The 22,614-nt window shown below is 34.8% G+C and overlaps 2 protein-coding genes across 6 annotated transcripts; one reads left to right on the top strand and one right to left on the bottom strand.

The window, feature by feature from the left end:
• Positions 1–7,497: 7,497 nt before the first annotated feature.
• On the top strand, positions 7,498–10,444 carry LOC131662514 (vesicle transport v-SNARE 13-like). Of its 2 annotated transcripts, XM_058932326.1 has the most exons (6): positions 7,498–7,652; positions 7,822–7,939; positions 8,918–8,976; positions 9,053–9,241; positions 9,843–10,013; positions 10,197–10,444. In XM_058932326.1, the coding sequence occupies exons 2-6, from the start codon at positions 7,846–7,848 to the stop codon at positions 10,347–10,349; spliced, it is 666 nt and encodes a 221-aa protein (XP_058788309.1). In that variant the 5' UTR covers positions 7,498–7,652; positions 7,822–7,845; the 3' UTR covers positions 10,350–10,444. The 2 variants fall into 2 exon arrangements, with proteins under 2 accessions (XP_058788309.1, XP_058788310.1); XM_058932327.1 differs by lacking the exon at positions 7,498–7,652 and having other exon boundaries at positions 7,857–7,939; positions 8,918–8,972.
• Positions 10,445–10,706: 262 nt separating this feature from the next.
• LOC131662513 (two-component response regulator-like APRR1) lies at positions 10,707–15,239 on the bottom strand. 4 transcript variants are annotated; one of them, XM_058932324.1, is made up of 6 exons: positions 14,568–15,239; positions 14,312–14,473; positions 14,090–14,223; positions 13,083–13,250; positions 12,436–12,502; positions 10,707–12,119 (listed from the first exon to the last, which is right to left on the bottom strand). In XM_058932324.1, the coding sequence occupies exons 1-6, from the start codon at positions 14,734–14,736 to the stop codon at positions 11,149–11,151; spliced, it is 1,671 nt and encodes a 556-aa protein (XP_058788307.1). In that variant the 5' UTR covers positions 14,737–15,239; the 3' UTR covers positions 10,707–11,148. The 4 variants fall into 4 exon arrangements, with proteins under 4 accessions (XP_058788307.1, XP_058788305.1, XP_058788308.1 ...); XM_058932322.1 differs by having other exon boundaries at positions 12,436–12,532; positions 14,568–15,238; XM_058932325.1 differs by having other exon boundaries at positions 10,707–12,101; positions 14,568–15,237.
• Between the last annotated feature and the right edge of the window lie 7,375 nt (positions 15,240–22,614).

Here is a 22,614-nt window from a genome sequence, read left to right as displayed (position 1 = left end):
GTTGTTGACCCACCAGAAGTTGAAGGTCCTTCTGCTCCCAGGAATCTAGCTGCCATTCTTCAGGCACTTGAGAATGGAGACTCGGAAATTCCTGCTGCAGAATATGGAGATGCTTCTATGCAAGAAGCAGATGCTGAAGATCATGTTGCTAAAACTGTTCCTGTTGAGGAAATCCCTGCAAATGATCTATCTATGGAAGCTGCAGATCAACATGTCATCCCTGTGGATAGAAGCTGTGAAGCTTCTTCTGATGAATCTTCTCGTCTTGCAAGGACTCTGGAAGAAATTCAGAAGAGACAGGATGAGCAAAGCTCACTCAATGATAAGTATAACGCTTTCATGGTGAGGCAAGAAGGACACAACAATGAGGTTAAAGAGATGCTGGCCAAGATCTTGTCAAGGCTAGGGCCATCTTAGATTGAGTCTGTGTTGTTTCTTTCTTTTCGTTGCATCTGTCTTTGTGCATCTGATCTTTCTTATCTTCATGTACTTCTGTACCTGCTGTTTGAACTTCAATGAAATCATCTTCTTCCTCCGTGTGTTTCGTTTTGTTTGTCTCTGAATCTTTTTTGCTTTTTGATGATATGACAAAAAGGGGGAGAAATATGTGATAAATGATTTGATTTAATCAGTTGCTGGGTAAAGCTCCCACACATTTTCTAACAAGAACTGCAAGTTCTATATGGTTTAAGTGTTTTGCAGGTATAAAGAAGTGAAGAGAATCTTCAAAGCAAACACAAGAAGCAAAACCATGGAAACTGAAGCAAGTTGAGTGCTGTCAAGCTTCAGAGATCAGAAGCAAGAAAGAAGAATGAATCAGAAGCACTGATAATAGAATTTGATCCATATTTGTCTATTTTCTCTGACAAAATTCTATTTGCTCTGATACATTGTTTTAGCCTATATGGCTCTGATACATATCATGTGTTCAAATATACATTTTATGTTCTGACTCGTTCATGCTGACTTTTGTCGTTTAGTTTTTGTTCTGTAACATTTCAGGATGTAGAGATGCTCTGATGATGCTCTGGTACATTCAACAATGTTCTGATACAAATCTAGCATGAAGTGAGGTTGGTAGAAATTCAAGCTCTGAAGCTATCCGAGGGAAGCAGAAATCAGAAGCTGTGAATGTTCTAAAGATCCAGAAAACTCAAGTTCTGAAGCTGTCCTAAATGGAAGCAGAAATCAGAAGCTGTGAATGTTCAGAAGATCAAAGAAATTCAAGTTCTGAAGCTGTCCTAGATGGAAGCAGAAGTCAGAAGCTGTGAATGTTCAGAAGATCAAAGAAATTCAAGTTCTGAAGCTGTCCTAGATGGAAGCAGGAATCAGAAGCTGTGAATGTTCTAGGGATCTAAAGAAATTCTAGTTCTGAAGCTGTCCAATGGAAGCAGAAGTCAGAAGCTATGAATTCTCTGAAGACAGAAGCTTATATGATCGTCTCTACCGAAATAATCAGGGAAGTCTTTTATTGAAAGTTCTTCGAGTATTTATTTCAGGGGGAGATTGTTAATCTCAGGGGGAGACATATTCATATGCTTATGCTATAGCTGTGTAATTTGTCTTTTGCCGTCTGTTCTTTCTGATCGCAAATTCATATCATTTATATATGTTTTTGTCATCATCAAAAAGGGGGAGATTGTTAGAACAAGATTTGTTCTGATCAATTATCTTAGTTTTGATGATAACAATAATATGAATTTTTGCTTAAGATAATATGGTACTCTAATCCAATGCAATTTCCTTTTCAGGAAATATATATATAAAGAGTACGCATAATTCAGCGCTCAGAAGCTTTGTCTCAAAGGGTTCAGCATGCAACATCAGAACATGGTCTGGCAAGACATCAGAAGATGGTCGAAGCAGAATCAGAACATGGGTCTATGGAAGCATCAGAAGAACAAGAGAACAGAAGCACTGAAGTTCTGATGGTATCACGCTCAGAAGCACTTCAAGGTCAGAAGATCAGAAGATGCTTTGCACCAAGCTGTTTGACTCTGATGATATTCAAACGTTGTATTCACAAACATCAGATCAGAAGGAAGTACAAGTGGCAAGCTACGCTGACTGACAAAAGGAACGTTAAAAGCTACTAAAGGCTACGTCAGTAGACACAGCGTGAACAAGGCTCGAGGTAGTTGACAAAAGCGTATAACATTAAATGCGATGCTGTACGGAACACGCAAAGCATTAAATGCACTCAACGGTCATCTTCTCCAACGCCTATAAATATGAAGTTCTGATGAGAAGCAAGGTTAACGATTCTGCACAAAAAACAACTCATATTAACTTGCTGAAACGCTGTTCAAACTCAAAGCTCAGAATCTTCATCTTCATCAAAGCTCACTACATTGCTGTTGTAATATATTAGTGAGATTAAGCTTAAACGTTAAGAGAAATATCACAGTTTGTGATTATAGCTTTTAAGAAGCAATTGTAATACTCTTAGAATTGATTACATTAAGTTGTAAGGAACTAGAGTGATCGTGTGGATCAGAATACTCTAGGAAGTCTTAGAGGTTATCTAAGCAGGTTGTAACTAGAGTGATCGTGTGGATCAATATACTCTAGAAAAGTCTTAGAGGGTATCTAAGCAGTTGTTCCTGGAGTGATCAGTGTGTGATCAGAAGACTCTGGAAGACTTAGTTGCTGACTAAGTGGAAAACCATTGTAATCCGTGCGATTAGTGGATTAAATCCTCAGTTGAGGTAAATCATCTCTGCGGGGGTGGACTGGAGTAGTTTAGTTAACAACGAACCAGGATAAAAATAACTGTGCAATTTATTTTTATCTGTCAAGTTTTTAAAGCTACACTTATTCAAACCCCCCCTTTCTAAGTGTTTTTCTATCCTTCACCGTAGATGCATCTACGGAAGTTTCCTTGCCAGTAAGTAGCAATTTTGGTAAGAAATTTAGGAAACACAAAATGTAAACAATTTGAAACACATAGACACAAACACACAAACACAAAAAAGGATTATATTGCAATGTTATAGAGTGCATATATTACACTTTGGTTCCAATTTTGACTTTTCCGCATTCGAGATTTTATCGATATTCTTCAATCTTTCAAATTCATGCATCCTATCAACAAATACATCCGGCCAAGTCTCGACAAGTTCGGTATGATGAAGATTTCATTCTGGTGACGTAGGTGGTATGGGGCATCCCGGTTTCAAGTAAACTTGTACAAAATGACGAGATTTGGCGAGCCATCCAACACATATAATACGATCAATTGGATTTGGAAGAGGTACGATGCAGAGCGGAGAAAAGGTTTCGGAAAAACCATAACGCGTCAAGTCAATGCATACCATGTCATATGCGCATGCAATAAGATGTCCCATTTTCGGGAATCTCATCCAATGCGAAACCGGTGCGTAGGCGGCCCCCCAAGGGACAAGAGCTTCGTTTACCGTTTCAAATTTGTTTTCGTCTCCAAATACTCGTGTGTACTGTTAGACAATATGAATGGTCTAGAGGGGGTGAATAGACCATCTTTTACAACTTAAGAAAATTTTAGCTTTTGAAACGTGACTTCCCTGAATCACTTAATCGTCTCCGAACGATCGAGTTATCGGGGACCGGATATGTGCACTAAACCGAACGGATGAAAAACGGCGAATTATGAATTACGTTTTAACGAATTTATCAATTAAAGCAAATACACACTTAATAGAATATTACTCACAATGAACGTTTATACCAAAATTTGACCAAAAATTGATTGAGTAATTTTATCGAACACTTGGTGATCAATATTCACAAAACCTCAATTTTTGCTCAATAATGGAAATTTAAAAAAACGAATAGAAACAAGATAAAAGTAAGAACGATAAAGAACGCGAGATTTGTTAAGGCAGTTCCTCTATCGTCCTCGCAGGAGTACGTCTGCCCCTAATTTCAAATGAAATTAGGAAAGTTTTATTTGTTTGCAAAATGTTTAACAAGGATAGAATTTACCAATCACCAACTACACATATGCAGTAAAATTGAATACAATTCGATCCTCACCTTGATTCAAGTTGAATCAAGTCAATGTCAATGATCTTCACCGATCAAGACCCCGATCCTTCCTTTTCAATCCTCCGGTTGTAGCAAATTAGAGTACCACATTGTCTTATACAAAATTCATATATAATGTTATCATCAAAACTAAGAATATTGATCAGAACATTTCTTGTTCTAGCAAGGTATACTTGGGATTCTTGTTCTTACTCTTATTTTTTATTCCCGCATCTGATTTCCATGTAACTGTAATTGAATCATAATGAGAAATTAGGACTTAGGGTTTATGTTTGAATGAGTTATTGTTGAGCCATGATCGAGAGAGATTGAAAAACGGTGATGTTATTGTTCGTACGTAAGCGAGAGTCGAGAGATTGAGGGAGGTGAGGTTCACGTTTATTTTGTTGTTCGCCGAGAGAGTACAGAAGCTGAGCTGAGAGTTTTTTTCCGATTTGAAGTAGAGAGTGATCGAGAGCCATGAGAGATTTGCTGAGTGTTATTTTTTTCCAATAAAAATCGTTTTTTGAATGACAGATGTTAGCGTGTGGCGGATGGTTTTTGGATAAGGTCTCCCTAGGGTTTGATTCAAGTCTGATTAGGTTTTGGGCCTTGGATCAGCCAATCCGCCCCGATTCAATGTTCAAAACATCACCACACTCTTGACTACACCCCTCTTATTTTGGTTTAGATGAACCTTGGGCTAAGGTATTTAGAGCCCACCGAATTTCTGCCTGTACTGCTAGATATACACCCCCACGTTTTGTTGTTTTTGTGAGCCCATTGGACATGTTTGTTTCTAACTTTTTTTTGTCTTATTTATTTCATACATTCAAAAAAAAAAAACCCAAAATATTTCTTATTTAGACATTTGTGTTTATTTCATTTAATGGTGTTAAAAATCTAAATTGTTTTTATTTTCATAATATATTTCAAAAAATACAAAAATGTTTTATTTTCATGAGAATTTATTTCAATATCTAAAAAACAAAAAAAAAACATGTTTATTTAGCCTTTTATTCTCTCATTTAATATTAAAAATACCAAAAACATTATATTCATCTCATTCCAAAAAAATAAATAAACCTTGGTCCAACGCCAAGTCGATACAAATAATTTCTTGATCCAACGTCGAGTTTCATCCTTTTAAGAACCTTTCTTAATCAAATTAAGCGATCAAGTGACAATTGGTGAACACCTCTTGAATATCTTTGATCTTTTGAATTAAAACACATTAATTAAACAAGGACAACAAGTGACAATTGGACTCGCATCCTTTTGAATACCTTGGGTAAAGACGCGCTAGGTGAACACCTATGCTCAATCCTTTGCTAAACGTCCGCAAGTATCATTTTTATCAACTTGGATAACAAGTGACAATTGAGCTCGCATGCTTTTGAATACCTTGGGTAAAGAACGCGCTAGGTGCACACCTATGCTCAAACCCTTTACTAAATGTCCATCAATATCCTCTTTTACCAACGTGGATAACAAGTGACAATTGGACTCGCATCCTTTTGAATATCTTGGGTGAACAGCGCGCTAGGTGCACACCTATGCTCAAAATGTTCGCTAAACATCCCTTTTAAAAAAAACCTCAATTTCATTCAAATCTTTTGCCTTATGGCATTTTTAAAATCTCTTTTCATAAACGAGATATTTAGTCAATTTCAAATGCGAACGTACTTCCACATGTGAAGATCTAATATCTTCCACTCGAATGCGATGATGGCCAAAATCTCGTTTTACTCTTGATTTAGTCATCCATTCTTGTAGTGATCTCTTATCCATGTGCGCGCAGTATTGACTCCATTTGAAAGCGATCGAGTACCTCTCGCTAAAATCAACCAACAAACATTCGTGGTTCTTTCCCAAAACTACGATTGCTCTAAATTTCTCATTGCACGAGGGAATACGTAGGCACAAGACACAAACGTCTTGGCGAGCACAATAATAAAAAAATCATTTCTTTTTCTTCATAATAATAAAAACCCTATAAACCTTTTCTTTTAATTTTTCTCGATCAATAAGCAAAAGAATGCAAACATTATGCTAACACTCAAACACAAACTAACTAAATGGGTCCCATCGAGTACGATGGAGGTGAGGGGTGCTAATACCTTCCCCTTGCTTAACCGACTCCCGAACCCTAATTTGGTTGCGATGACCATCTTATCCATTTTCTTTCTTTGTGGGTTTTATCATTATTTCCCCTTTCCTTTGGAATAAATAAAATTTGGTGGAAATTCTGTTGTATTTCGAGTGTGTAAACACGTCGAATATTTTTTACCGCTACAGTTGTTAAATGAATTTAGTTTATATGAGCCTATTAAAAGATGTTTATTTCAATTATTGAGAAATAGATATTATTAATAAAGTGTATATGAACCTAAATTAATTGATTTTTACTATCCTAATAAAGTGTGTGTATTTCCAATGTTGAAGTCGTTTCCCCTCCATTTAATCTACAAGTGTATATTAAACTAAAATTAATTGACCTTTACTAATACTACAAGTGTATCTTTTTATTTATATATTTAATTATTATTTTTTTACGGGTAAGACACTGTTGTATTTAAAAAATATACATTTGAAATAAATGCGCGGGAATATGAAGTTATTGATTAAAATATTGATTATTAATGAAACATGAAGCTATTGATCTAAATATTGATTATTAATAGGACATGAAGTTACCGATCAAAATATTGATTATTAACGGGACATGAAGTTACTGATCAAAATATTGATTATTAACGGGACATGAAGTTACTTATCAAAATATTGATTATTAACGGGACATGAAGTTAGTGATCAAAATATTTTTTAAGGTATACGGGGACATGAAGTTATTGATCAAACTAATATTTGAACACGGAAACATGAAGTCATTGATCAAAATATTGATCATTAACGGAGCATGAAGTTACTGACCAAAATATTGATTATTAACGGGACATGAAGTTAAAAATTAAAATATTTTTTAAGGTACACTTGGACATGAAGTTATTGATCAAACTAATATTTGTACACAAAAACATGAAGTTATTGATCAAAATATTAATTATTAACGGGACATGAAGTTATTGATCAAAATATTTTTTTTATTAATTATACATTCAATAATTATTTTTTCACGGGTAACTAGACATTTTTCTATTAAAAAATATACATCTGAAATAAATATTCGTCACGTATCAGAACTCGTGCGAACGCACGAGTTTGTTACTTGTAATACATAATAGTGATTGATTGACAATATTTTACAATATCAATACATATCTTCTTTTTCTCATTTTTAAAATAAAATCAGAGTGTAAATTTCAGTCTATCAAACAAGTGTTTTTTCTTATGAGGGGACCTTCTGCAATATCAAACAAGTGTTTTTTCTTATGAGGGGTACTTCTGCAATACCAAACAAGTGTTTTTCCTCATGAGGGTACTTCTGCAATTAACTTTTATGTAAAGGTCACAAATGTAAACCCGATAATTCCATGGCACATTCGTAATTAACAACCCAAGTTTGTTGGTTTCCAACTAAATGCCGTTCTTCTTCGATTCCTTGGAAAACATTTGGGCCAGCTCCGTTTGTGTTCACCACCACCTCCCCGCCGATCAATCTCCGGCGATCCTCCGATCGATCTCCGGTATTATTTTCCGTTACCCTCTCAACATTTCATCTTTACGCATACACCTTCTTTAATAGTTATTTTCCGAAATTCAATTTCTGCAATTATATATACAATTGAATTATACAGTAATTGAGATTGTTCGTTATTGTATTGAATCTGATTCGTTGAATTTGGAAATGAAAAGGTGGGTGAAGAGAAATCGGGAACGATGAGCGAGGTATTCGATGGGTACGAGCGTCAGTTCTGTGAGCTATCCGCGAATCTTTCGCGGCAGTGCACTACAGCTTCTGGTTTTGATGGAGGTAATGGATTCTCTTTGTTTGATGTTAATGATTTTGAGATTATGGTGATTATGAAAAGAGAAATAAAATTATTAAGAAAAATCTTACGATTAATGATTTGGATACAAGTATGGTCTTGAATAGAACGTTATGGCGGGAGTTGATCCATGTAGTTGATTGCAGAGTTATTGGGATAAAGCTTGGTTGTTGTTGTTGTTGTTGAAAACGGAAAACATGTTTTGAAACGAAATAACTGCGTAACTTCCTAAACAGTTTTCAAGCCGTTTGCTAGGTTGTGTAGAGTCAACTCTATTGTAAAATTGGTTCATTGAATGTTTTCATAGAAAGGATAGTTGTAATTTTGGTTTGTTAGTTCCTGAAGATGTTGTTATGACATTGAAGTTTACCCTCAATTGTTCTTCATGGGTGTTTCTTTTTAAAGAGTGAAGTCTCTTCTCCATTCCTTACAATTAACTATAGAACCTGTTACTTAGAAAAGAAGAAAAAGAAATCAACTTTTAGTTTCTCACAGATAAACCAGGTTACATAGTCCTTCGATCAACAGTGTTCTTTGCTAAAATTATGTCCTTGAACTTGCTTGATTGAGATCTCACGCTTGGGAATGCAGGGCATGTGAAACTTTTACCTTCTATCGCCACTCGCTGCTTCATTTTTTAAGCTCTTGTCTGGCATATTGCAATTAGTGGATGTGATATTTTATTTGATCTTAAAATTTCTATTTTGCTAGTTTCTGCTTATGAAATTAAGAGTATGTTATGTGAAATATGAACACACATCTAAGGCTTGTTCTGGGTGAGATGCTAGTTGAAGAGCATTTTCTTGTGATGATTTATTTATATTGAATTGTTTTCATTGAAGAGGCTTAAGCTAAATTGTTAAGGTTGTTAGTTTTATCGTTCCCCTTCTCCATGCACACAAAGAATTATATATATATATTTTTTCTCTTAATGACTTGCCAGTTACCATTTTGTGCTGTAGAACAGAAGAAGCAGAAACTTTCTGAAATAAAAGCGGGATTGGAGGATGCTGATACGTTGGTATAATTGAACCTCTCTCCTTGACCTCCTCCCTACCTGATATTTGACTCTAATAATTCCCGTTTGAAATTTTCAGATTCGGAAAATGGACCTTGAGGCTAGGAGCTTGCAGCCAAGTACGAAGGCAACCCTTCTTGCCAAATTAAGGGAATATAAAACTGATTTGAACAATTTGAAAAATGAAGTTAAAAGAATCTCATCAACTAATGTCAATACGACTTCTCGAGAAGAGTTGTTAGAGTTAGGAAGGGTTGATTCACTATCGGTATATCTCTTATCCATCCTTCCTCGGTATTAATAGCTCTCAATCTTAGTCTTTTTGAACTGTTAGTTTAGATTACTACTGCGCATGTAAGAAGATGAAGATGCTAGTGGGAGCTCTGACTCTGAGAACAGGATAGTGGTAAATTATAGTGCTAAAGGCATTTTTCTTAGTGGGGTTGGGTAGCTCAACTGGTTTGGACTAAGGGTTAAGTTAAAAGAGTTAAAGGACGGAAGTTCAAACCTTGTAAAGGAGAAAAATATTAACATAAATAACAGCTAGTAAAAAAAGGCCTTTTCTTAGTGGAAGTCATGTGTCGTCAAACATTATCCTCCAAGCAAGTATGGTCCATTCATAAATGGACTGAAGTCTTTTATGTTCTTTCAAGGGCGAGAAGTGGGAGACATTGCCTGGCTTAGATGTTTTAAATTCAACATGGAATTCTTTTGACATTTGAATGGCTTAGATGTTTTAAATTCAACGTTGAATTCTTTTGACATTTGAATTTCACCTGTGTATCTCAATACATGCTTCTCATGTACAACAACCTTTTAGCCTCTCTTCATCTAAGTATTCTCATTGCTACTTATGAATGCTAGAACAGGTATCAAATGATCAAAAAGGAAGACTTTTAATGACTACCGAGAGATTAAATCAATCCACTGATAGAATAACAAACAGCAGAAAAACATTGCTGGAGACAGAGGAGCTTGGTGTCTCTATTCTCCAAGATTTGCATCAACAACGGCAATCTCTACTCCATGCCCATACATCAGTAAGTTCTAGCATTCTACCACCTGGATTTCCATTTTGTAATATATTGGCCCCCTTTTTATCCAAATGATTTAGCTTTTGATTCTCAAGGTCAACAGGTAGATACACCTATATAAAGGCACTTCACTATTTAAAACTGTTTTCCCTGTGCATTTCCAAATGAGCTCATTTTTTCCTTATCCAGCTCCATGGAGTGGATGATAACATTAGCAAGAGCAAGAAGATTTTGGCAGCCATGTCAAAAAGGATGAGCAGGAACAAATGGATCGTTGGCTCCTTGATGGCAGCTCTGGTCCTTGCAATCATATTAATTCTATATTTTAAGCTTACACATTAGCCTGCTAACTTTGATTGCTATATAGGTGTATCTCAGATTTTAAGTGTTTGCTGCTCATCAATGTGACAGTGTTTCAAAGAAGTTATAGTTTTTTATGCTTCATTGCTCAATTAATTTTATGGTACTTTGAACTAGATTTGTAAAGAACAGCTGAAAATTCGGCTGTATGCCAACAACAAAAAAAATTGGCAAATTAAACAATGGAACATTTCATTTAGACTTGGAGCTAATTTGTTGTGCCTGAACAATTCACATTTAATTTAACCACTGAATTCAGCTACTCAATCTTTATTTAAATATTGTTGTTTATAGTTTAGAGAACAATTTTTCCCACATCAATAATTGTAAAAAAAATCATAAAACCAATATAAATTTTAATGTTTATATTCCCCAAAATTAAACCATAAATTCCAGCTACTTAACTTGGACATTCTGAATTAGTTTAAAACAAGTACAAGGAAAAGGTTGGCAATTTCCCTGAACATTCTATATTATTCCTTTGAAGTGTACAAAACAGTGGCCAGCCAACATTAGATTTTACTCTAGTGTTAAAAATAGTGTCCTACAATCCCCCCATATGAAAGTAAGTGATGACCAATTAATGCCACTGCGTAGACTTTCCATTGAAGCAAGTAATATAGGCATATCCTTGACAGGATAATACATGAATTGATTGGTCCTTCATCATTTGGATGCGCAAACTTTCCGTTGAAGCAATTAATATAGGCAGATCCTTGACAGGATAATACATGAATTGATTGGTCCTTCATCATTTGGATGACATAGCAAATTGACGTATTCAAGCATCCCTGGGAGAGTCTTTAGCTGCCTGTTCATCTTCATCTTCTTGACCATCTTCATCAAATTCAATGGAAGGAGGCTGTCCATTAAGATCCACATTGGCACCATTCAACTTTCTGACAAACTGCCCCCTCACACGAGGCCGACTTTCAGCAAGTTGTTTTCGATTGACATACCTAATTTTCTTATCAAAGCAGCGCTCTTTCCTTTTCTGTCTAAATTTAATCAATGCTGCTTCTCTCCTATCAACTTTACTTAAATTTGCTTCGGATGGATTTGAGCCTCCAAAGGTTGGCCATGAATTAGGTGTAGGAATCTGACCAGGTTGTAAGCACATACTCATCGGGTAATACGGGTAAGACATCATTGCAGTGGTATGAGCACCACCTTGTGGAACATGATTGTACTGGGCAATCATAGATGTCGCAGCATGATTTTGCAGGTCATTGTTTTGATGTATTTGAGCCGACGAATGCATCATAACATGATTAACAACTCCCGGCATATAATATGGATAAGCATGTTGTGCGGCCATGTTTGACATTTCAAGCTCAGAACAAGATGTTCCATTTCTTGGATGTCTCGGACGGTTGTGATTCAAATTTTCTTCTCTGTAACCGTTATGATGTGAAGCTTCCATAGATGAAGGTGGAGTACAAGATCTCTCAATAGATAAAGAATCAGGTATACTGTTGCTGCTGGGGAAGTCATCTTGCGATTGACTTTCACACGTCTCTCCATTTTTACATATTTTGAGGTCATTAACCCCTTGTTGAGCAAATGTTTGATGCATAACTTCCATCTGCACATGTGCAGCAGGATTGTTATCAACATGAATGATCCCTTCAATGTTTCTCTTTATCATTGATGCTTTAACATATGTGAAGAAGGCTGATGACTCCCCAACCCCGATCCTTAGTTCACTCTTTTTTGGACCAGATGAAAAATGTTCTACAAAATTACTAGCATCTTCAGAGAAAGAAAACGACAAAATGTAAACGGCATGAACAGAAACTACCACAAGTAGTTGCGCAAACTACCACAAGTAATGATTCAGTTACATGAACAAATATACACTTACAAACAAAATTACTTAAAAGGAGGGGGAAACATGAGAGAACCAAATTAAATCATTATTTAATTCATTTTATGGAATTAAATTAACCACAATGGGTTGTTCTAACTTCTAACAATATTCATGAAGTAGTTAGCCATTACACTACAACTTCAATGCTAATGCAAAAATAATAATTATATGAAAGACGGATAAAGAAGAGAAACACACCTGTCCTCTGATCATTTATTCCATGAGCATCAGGCTGACTTTCAGAAGCATGGTCATCTGGGGGTTCCTCAACATCAGCGGCATTTGCAATAGTAGACTGATAAGGTAAATTATATACATTGAAATAGCTACATATGAAAGCATCTCTGATATGAAGTAATAAGCAGCTATATAATAATATCTGCTCCCATTAGGCAGTAGCTGGTTGAATAAAAAGATATTAGAGTAATTATTTCTAAATAACCGCACACCCATTTTTTTATAAACACAATACTTACATCTGTTTCTAGTTTTTACACAATTGGATTACCTATGATCTATCCATGGACACCGTTAAAGTTTCAGAATTCTATGAACTTCATAATTGTTGAGAGAGATCTCAACTGAATATTTTCTGTCTTTCTGTTTGTATTCAGTGTGGTCTATCTATACAGAGAAATTATTGTTGACATCAAAATTTTGATGTCAAGTCAAGCACAGTGTCATTTGGTTTTCGTGTGGAATTTTTGAAATATTAAAGAAAATAAAAAGTAAGAGATAGATAGGGATAAACATATACGGCGTCGCATAGACGCATACAATGTCTGTATTTATTCGATGATCCAAATAAAACAACTGTTATTTAAATGCTATTTTTTAACGCTTACCTCATGCTCTTGTTGGGATGACATTCCTGTCTCTGGAAGGGTGCTTCTTTTGGACCTATCATCGGTGTCATCTGAGAACAAGGTGGTACTATTTGTATTGGCATCACTAGGCTCTGATGCTACCAGATCAAAGTCATAATTTAACATGTTCTTCTCTGCAAGCCCAAGCTGCCAGCATAAATATAAAAACTATTTCAATTTGAAATTGGGTAGGTCTATGCATGAATGGAAAATCCAGAGAAAAATGCTGTGTGTATGTAGACATGCAAAGAACCAAATTAATGGTTGATCCATGAAAAGTCCGTACAAAAATCTCCTGTCAATTAGGTTTTGGTTGTGGTAAGTAAAGAAAGCATAATGAAAACTGACGGGCCTGGCCCAATCAGAAATCCTAAAATTTGTAGGTAGGCAGGTAGATCAACCTCAAAAGCAACCACAAGAAACTCTCAAAATGCTGATCATATTTTTTACTCATTCCAGTGCATAAAAATGTGTAATAAATATAAATATCATACACGTGTAAACAAAGAGCTTTCAAATGTAATTCAAACTCTTGCTCAAATTAGGTTTAAATTTTGATAATCTAAGGGATTTCTGATTTTCTCTGTCCTCTGATTTAGTTTTACTATTAGTTACAAAAATGCCAACTCAGTTACCTGTTTTAGAAGATTTGTACAAGAAACAGTGAAAACAATATGAATCACTAGATATAGAAAAACAGATTGAAACAAGATAAACATTTCTTTAACTAGAAAGTAAAAACAAGAAACAAAAAAAATGAAAAAGAAAATGAAAATGGATTGCGGGTATTTAATTTTCAAAATACAATGGTTTTGATGGGGAAAGCTGACCGCGCAAAACAAAGGTGTAAATCCACATAGGTTTAATCTTCGGCATCCATTTCATATTGCTCAAAGTTTATAGTAAGTTGGTGGGAAACTAATAATAGGATGAACGAACCATAAAAGTTATGAAGATCAATAGATATGAAGTTGAACAATACAAACCATGCGTCTCCTTCTCCACATGTGCGTCCACAAATTTAATAGCTCGTTTGTGCGCAAAGGCTTTACTAGATAGTCTGCTGCTCCCAGTTTCAAGCACTTAACAACAACAGATACCTCATCTTGTGCAGACATCACTTATCAAAACAAGACATTAAAAACATGATGAGGAGCAGAGCATATGATTATACTGGTTTTCAGAACAAAGTAAGTAACCAATCTTACTTATAACAGGAATTCTGTGCAATTCTTTGTCTCGTGCTATGTACTTCAACATCTTCATACCCTTCTTCTTCGGAAGGCCAACTTCAGCTAGTATGAGATCTATATTTTCACTCTCTGCATTCAGTGCATCAATTACCTGTCTTGCTGACTTCACTGAAATAACTGTCAAGCAAGAAAAATCAACAGTTTTAGAAATAATCATAAATTGCACAAGTCAACTGCTTCATAATAGATTCATACATACATACATACATACCCTGATAACAACATCTCAAGAGAAGTGTAACAACCTCTTGAGAGGTATTTGAATCGGCATCACAAAGCAAAATCCTTACTTTACTTCTATCAACAAAACCATCATCAATCTTATTACCATTATTCACATCATTTGTTTCTCTATTCAAATCAAGCCCCTTTCTCTCCATACCAAAAAATATATATATATATTAGAAACAAAAACCCTTCACCTTCCTTAAGCCTCACTTTGCAAAACCATTGATTTAATCTATAAAATTAAGAACTCAAGCTTCTCCAAAGTTGACCAGAACGACGGAGATCAAACGGCGACGTTTCGATGGCGCTTTCTAGCAGAACTTGGTAAAAATATATATTATAAAAATTGAAATTCGATGATTTCGAAAATCTGAAGCATTGTTGCAACTTGAGGTTTTATTTTGATGTGAGAAAAGAGCAGGGATGTGGAAATTTGATGGGAGGAAGAGGCTAATCGGGAAATGGTGGTGGTGACTAAAATACGCGGGAGGGGAGTGCGCTGTGCGCACATGGAGTAGGGTAGGAGAAAGGAGGGACGTGGAAAAGAGAGAGAAAAAGTGCAATAAGAAAAGGGAAGGGGGGATGGGTGTTAGGATAGTTGGGTAGCGATAGAGGAGAAGACACGTCATTTGTAGATCTTTTCTTCACTCAATTCAAGACTCAAGTAGTGTAATTGTGGAGTACATAAAATATCCGCTCAATTTGAAATCTCACTGAATAAATTGCATGGCAAGTATGGACTTTCATTAATATGTTGAGAATGTCATATTTTTTTGAGTAAATAATAGGTAACTTGGGTTGGTCTACTGGGTAAGGGTTTGAATCCCGCTAGTGAACTATTAGAATAATCTCTTAAATTAGTTGGTTGTAAAGCCGATTACAAAGATTTTAAAGAATAAGAATAATAACGAGATGATAATTGTTAATGAGGTTAGTTATTGATTGGGCAACTAAAATCGGCAATAGTTAAATGTTTTGTTCTAGATGATGATTAAGTAAAACATTAATGATAAGTTAATTTGTCATAAGATACTGAAATCTCAAATATGGATTTGGTATCGACTAATGGCGATAGTTGACAATAACATGCTCCTGCTTACGGGTGTTCGCGGTTTGGTTTGGATCGGTTTTAAGGTAAAAACTCATCCGATCCAAAAATAAATTTACTTGCGGTTTGGTTCGGTTTTAGATGATATGTTAAAAAAAACCAATCCGATCCGATCCGATCCGATTTAATGCGGTTTAATTTGGATCGATTTTTGGATATCCAAATTACAAATTATATTTTTATTAATATAATAAAAATACTAATAAATCATAGATTTGATATAATATATATCATATAGTATATTAAAAGTTAATATTATAAAATAAAAATGATCGATTATAGTTGAAATAAATGAAATAATAAAAATAATTAGATTAAACTAAGCTACTCCCTCCGTCTCATAATAAATGTCTTATTTAAGCAATGCGCGGTTTTTAAGAAAATGATTGGATGTGTTGGTTTTAGTAAAAAAGTTAATGTCATTTACTAGAATATCCCTATTAATAGTAGTTGAATAACGTGAAAGTTAATAAATAGGGGTATAATGGTGGAAAAATAATAATGATTGATGCATTGGAATTGTAAATGGACAATTAATTTGAGACAATGAAAAAATGCAAACGAGACACTTATTATGAGACGGAGGGAGTAATAGATAACATAAAAAAATTTAACTATCATATAATAATAAATTTATGTAACATATCATTCTAATAAAAAATAAATGAGTACAAAATACATATACATGCGGTTCGGTTTGGTTTGGACCGATTTTGAAAAATCAATCCGAAATCTGATCCGAACCGTGCGGTTCTCACAAAATGACATCCAAACACATCTAATAAACTTCGGTTTTTTGCGGTTTTCAGTTATTTTAGATCGGTTTGCGGTTTTTATTTGAATTGGTTTGGATTTGAAAACTCCTACTCCTTCTTAATGATTTATAAGCAAAGGCAATATTTCATATTTCTTGACAATTTCTTTTTATATTTATTTAGAAAATTCAAATTTTGTTTTTTTAAAAGATGTTTATGCGAAGATGTAAAAACAAATTTAATAAATTATTATTTATGTGAAAAATTAGATAAAAAAACAAATTAAATGCACTTTAAATACAGTTTAGTTTATAACAACAAAAATATGTATGTTTTCCTTATAAATCATTATGGAGACAATATTCTATAAATTGTATGTTATAATTAGAAAATTTCTTTACCCACCTCCCTATGGGTGGTCACCTCCTGCGAAAAACCAAAACTACCCCTGCTTCGGAAGTTCATTTCCGAAAGCGTGTTTTTTTTAAAAAATTGACTTACTTCGGAAGTTCATTTCCGAAATAATTATTTCGGAAGTTCACTTCCAAAATACTGCGATTTCTGCAGATTTATCAAAACACCCCCCCTCCCCCAATCATTTACCCTAAATCAAAACAAAAAGTGGCAGAGGCGAAAATTTGTGCAAACAGAATTCCAAAGCTGCATCAAGGCTCCAATCACACTGCTAAACAACATTCAAAAGCCCTCAATCCTAACACTTTGTAAGTTTTGAAATTTTTAGATCTATTATTCAAATGCATGTTATTTAGGGTTTTAATTGCATAAATGATATATGGCTAGGTTGTTAGTAGTATTTAGGTTGTTTAGAAGCATTTTGATTTGGTTTGAAGGTTGATTTAGGGGTCTGCCATGGAAGTTGCAGGAAATTGCATCGCAGGGGTGTTTCGGAAGTTCATTTCCGAAAACACCTCCATCCCAGTTTTCGGAAATGAACTTCCGAAATATATCAGAAGTTCAAATTTTTTTGTTTTTTATTTTGTCTCTCATATTAATCAATTTCAATTGTTTACAGGAACATGTCAGGCAACCAACCAGCACGCAGGACTGACGCTAAGGGAAGAAAGGGTTCTTCAAAGAAAGAGGTGAAAGAGGTGAAAGAGGTGAAAGAGGTGAAAGAGGTGAAGGAGGTGAAGGAGGTGAAGGAGAAGAAGGAGAAGAAGAAACTTTTGACTGGTTCTGCTTCGCAGCCTTCAGGCGTGATCAACGCTGATGGTTCTGATACTGAGTGGGATGAGGATTGGTATAATTATCTTCATTCGGAGGAGTTCGCTCGTCGGGAAGAATAACGTGTTTTTATTTTGTTTGATGTGTATTTTGTAACGCTCGTCGGGCAGAATAACATGCTTTTGTCTTGTTTGACGTGTCTTGTTTTGTTCTGATTTCGGATTGTATCGAATAATGTTTTTGTATTGGATTTATCATGTTAGTTTTTGGAAGTGGTAACCGGGGCTGGAACATATGACGGAGGAGGTGGATGTCCGGAGGAAGAAGAACCGGAGGTACGTCCACCGCGAGACAAATGAGCCAATCAATGTAAGCTATAGTTTATCATTATCATCTGGGGACGTCATTTCTAAAAAATCAAGATTAAAAATAATAAGATTTTTTTCCCAATTTTTTGTAATGACGTCCCCTGATGATAATGATAAACTATAGCTTACATTGATTGGCTCCTTTGTGTCGCGGTGGACGTACCTCCGGTTCTTCTTCCTCCCGGACATCCACCTCCTCCGTCATATGTTCCGGCCCGGGTTACCACTTCCAAAAACTAAGATGATAATATTATCGTTGTAATCTTCACCCGATTAAATAAAGCGAATTGTAACTTTAATTTTCGTTGGAAGTCTTTTTTTCTCCCCACCACTCTCTCATCCCCACTTACCCGTGTTGAACAATATGTAACTTTAATTTTATGTAATATTATCGTTGTAATCTTCACCCGATTAAATAAAGCGAATTGTTGTTGTTTTTCATTTTATTCTGTCCAGACATATTTTCGGAAGTTCATTTCCGAATTCCCCAGGGGGGTGCGTTCGGAGATGAACTTCCGAAACGCCACATTTTCTGAAAAAGTCACTTTATTTCGGAGATGCATCTCCGAAATCAATATTTTATATTAAAAAAACACGTTTTCGGAAGTTCATTTCCGAAAACACCTTTTTCAAGAAAAAAAGTACAGTTTCGGAAATGAACTTCCGAAACAAGGGGTATTGTGGTAAATTCACCGGAGGTGGCCAAGAAGGTTGGGAGGTGGGTGAAGAAATTCTCTATAATTATGTCATGGTTGAGTTAGAGCACAAAGAACGACAAAATCAGTACGAAACTATGAAACTATATAACCAGCAAGAAACAGATACTTTTGTGCGGCTGCATGATTATATATATATATATATATATATATATATATATATATATATATATATATATATATATATATATATATATATATATAAATTTAAAATTAGCTATTAATTTTAAAATGAATAATAATTATATAAATTTAATTGTATTAAAATACAAATAGAAAAAAATGGACTCGTATGTTGAAAGAAAAAGAAAGATCTAATATTTAAAAATAATAATTTTATCTTTAAGATTAAAGTAGTTGTTGATTAAAATAAAATATGTATTATGTTAATAGTGACCCGTAAAATAGAAATTTTATTTGATACAATATAAAATGTAAATTATATACATATTTAAATTTGAAATGAGTCAATTTAATTGTATTAAATAATTATGTAAAAAGGAAAAAAAAAGTAACTCGTGAGAAGAAGAAAGGAAAAAAAAAAGATATTTTGAAATAAAGATTTTGTCTTGCAAATTGTTGATCAAAATAAGATAGACATTCTGGTGATAATGACCGGTGAGAAAAAAATTGTTTAATACAATATAAAATGTATTTAGATACACATGAAAAATTTAAAATAACTTACTTAATTGTAAAATGACCAATAATCACATAAATTTAGTCGTATCAAATAATCATAAAAAAAAAAGTAATCGTGAAATGGAGAAAATAATTAATATTTAGAAATAAAGATTTTGTCTCTCAAATTAAGACAATGATTGATTAAAATAAAATAGATACTGTGTTGATAGTGAAATGTGAGATAAAATAAATTATTAATTTTATTAAAATTAAAAAAAATTGATTATTGATATTTTTAGTGATAATAAATAAATAGAGAAAAATTAAAATTGTTGAATAATGAGAAAATAAGAGGAAAGTTGGATTGAATTCGTGTGTTTGAATTACACAACGGAGCTCATTATATATAATAGGAGAAATAAATATCATAGTAATTACATAATATTCTATTTCCTATTTACATGATATTCTAATTACTTACAGAATATTCTATTTACGTGATACGAAATATTTTGATATCTAACACTCTCCCTCAAGTTGGAGCATATATGTCATATGCACCAAGCTTGTTACAAATATAATTAATTAGGGGACCTCTCAAATACTTAGTGAAAACATCAGCTAACTGATCATTTGAATTGACAAAATTAGTGTTGACATCTCCAGATAAAATATTCTCTCTGATGAAATGGAAATCAATTTCAATGTGTTTAGTTCTCTCATGAAACACTAGATTTGATGCAATATGTAGAGTTGCCTGATTATCGCAAATAAGTGTCATATATGAAACAACCCTGAATCTCAGATCGTGAAGCAACTGTTTGAGCCATATAAGCTCACAGGTTATTGTTTCCATGGCTCGATATTCTGCTTCCTCACTTGACCTTGCAACGACACTTGGTTTCTTAATTAAGTTACCACCCAAGAAACACAATAACCTGAGGTGGGTCTCCTATCAGAAGGAGAACCTTCCCAATATGCATTTAAGTATCCTACAACTCGAGTGTGTCCCTTGCCTTCATAAAGTAAGCATTTTCCTAGAGCTCATTTAATATATTTTAATATTCGAATCATAGCTTCCCAATGCCATTTACAATGAGAGTGAAGAATTTGACTTACCACACTAACATGAAATGAAATATTTGGGCGAGTAATAGTGAGGTAATTCAATTTTCCAACTAATCTTCTATATTTTTCAGGATTGGAGAGTGGCTCCCCGTGAGCTGGCATACGTTTAGCATTGGGATCCATCAGAGTGTCAACTGACTTGACAATCATGTCTTCTTCAAAATATCCATAGCATATTTTCTTTGTGAAATCACAATCCCCTGTTTTGATTGGGCAATATATATGCCCAAGAAATAACGAAGTCTGCCGAGGTCTTTTGTTTAGAAACAATGACAAAGGTGTTGTTTTACTTGTGTGATTCCATGATGATCATTACTTGTAATGATTCGTGCACATACACAATTAAGTAAATACACCTAACAAATGAGTGACGATAAAACACTGAGTGATCAACTTCACATTGCATCATACCAATTTTTTGAATAATAGTGCTAAATCTCTCAAACCCAGTCCTAGGAGATTGCTTAAGACCATACAAAGACTTCTGAAGACGACAAACTAGTCCAGAAGACTCCCCACAAACCCAAGAGGTTGCTCCATATAAACGTCCTCACACAGATCATTATGGAGGAACGCGTTCTTGATGTCAAGCTGGTAAAGGGGCCAATGGCTAATAGCTTCCATAGAAATAAATAACCGAATCGAGGATATTTTAGCCACGGGAGATAATGTGTCACCATAATCGAGGACAAACATTTGTGTATAACCTTTGGCCACTAAACGTGCCTTGAGACGATTAACCTGTCCATCAGACCCAACTTTGACTATGAAAACCCACCTGAAAGCTACAATAGATTTCCCAAGAGGAAGAGGAACAAGGTCTCATGTGCCACTATTCTGAGGAGCACACATCTCATCAAGCATAGCTTGTTTCCATCCAGGGTGAGATAAATCATCACATACATTCTTAGGAATAGAAACAAAAGACAAAGAGGAAATATAAGCATAATGAAAAGAAGACAAGCGATGATAAGACAAATTAACATAATGAGAAGATGTATTACGATTGGAATGTATACCTTTGCGAAGTGCAATTGGGAGATCAGTCTCAGGAGGCAGGACCAGAGGGGACGAAGGAGTTAGATCCGGGGAGGAGTCTATGGTGATTTATACATTAGCTGATGGTAGTGGAGGTGGTCGTGGTCAATGCTAATAAACTTGCAAAGGAGCTGAAAAGGGTGGATTGGCTGGCAAAGGAGACAGAACTACGTTTGGTGGGGTAGTACTGGGAGATGAGGAAAACATGAGTAATGGGGATTCAGAGCCTGCAGACGTCCCAAAGTAAGAGAGTGACTCAAAGAATGTGACATCAGCAGAGACGGAATACCGATGATGGGACGAGGAGTAACATTTATATCCCTTTTGGGATCTTATGTAGCCTAAGAACACACACTTATGAGAACGAGCTGAGAGTTTGTTTTGCCCAGGACTAACATTATGGACAAAACATGTAGACCCAAAGACTCTAGGTTGTAATGGGTGAAGATACTGGTGAGGAAATTTAATAGAGTGAGGGATCTAATTGCTGAGGACCAATGATGGCATCCTATTTATGAGATAACAAGCCATAAGGATAGCATCACCCCAAAAAAGTTGAGGAACATTATTGTGAAGTAAGAGTGTCCTAATGGATTCAAATAAGTGTCTATTTTTATGTTCAGCGACCCCGTTTTGTTGTGGTGTGTCAGGTGTGTGAGCACAAGACGTTTGATGAAGCATGTAACATCCCAAAATTTCTTATTTAATTAATTTAATTAAGTTTTAAATTAATTAATTTGAATTAGCATTTTATTGGAATTATGTGGGAAGAAATAATAAAATGTAGTGTTGGGCCATTGGTGGAGTTAGTAATGTGGGGGTGTTAGTGTGAAGAAGCCCATTACTAAATTATGTTAAGTTTTCATAAAACAAGAAAATAAGAGGAAATTGAGAAATAGAGGAAGAAAACCTAAGAGGGAGAGAAGAAGAACTCATGGGCAAAACCTATTTTCGCAACCCTTTGGCAGCCTTCACAAATCATGTCATAACTCTCTGCTCGTAACTCCAAATCAGGTAATTCTCGAAGATTCGGATTCTACACGAAATTTCCTTCGATTTGATATATTAATTCGTGTTAGGGAGGTTCTCGATGAGGGAGATAAGCGAG

The sequence above is a fragment of the Vicia villosa genome, linkage group LG3, assembly GCF_029867415.1.
Source record: "Vicia villosa cultivar HV-30 ecotype Madison, WI linkage group LG3, Vvil1.0, whole genome shotgun sequence".
Taxonomy (NCBI): domain Eukaryota; kingdom Viridiplantae; phylum Streptophyta; class Magnoliopsida; order Fabales; family Fabaceae; genus Vicia; species Vicia villosa.
The sequence above is the reverse complement of the archived record's forward strand: the minus strand, read 5'-3'. Positions and strand labels throughout refer to the sequence as shown.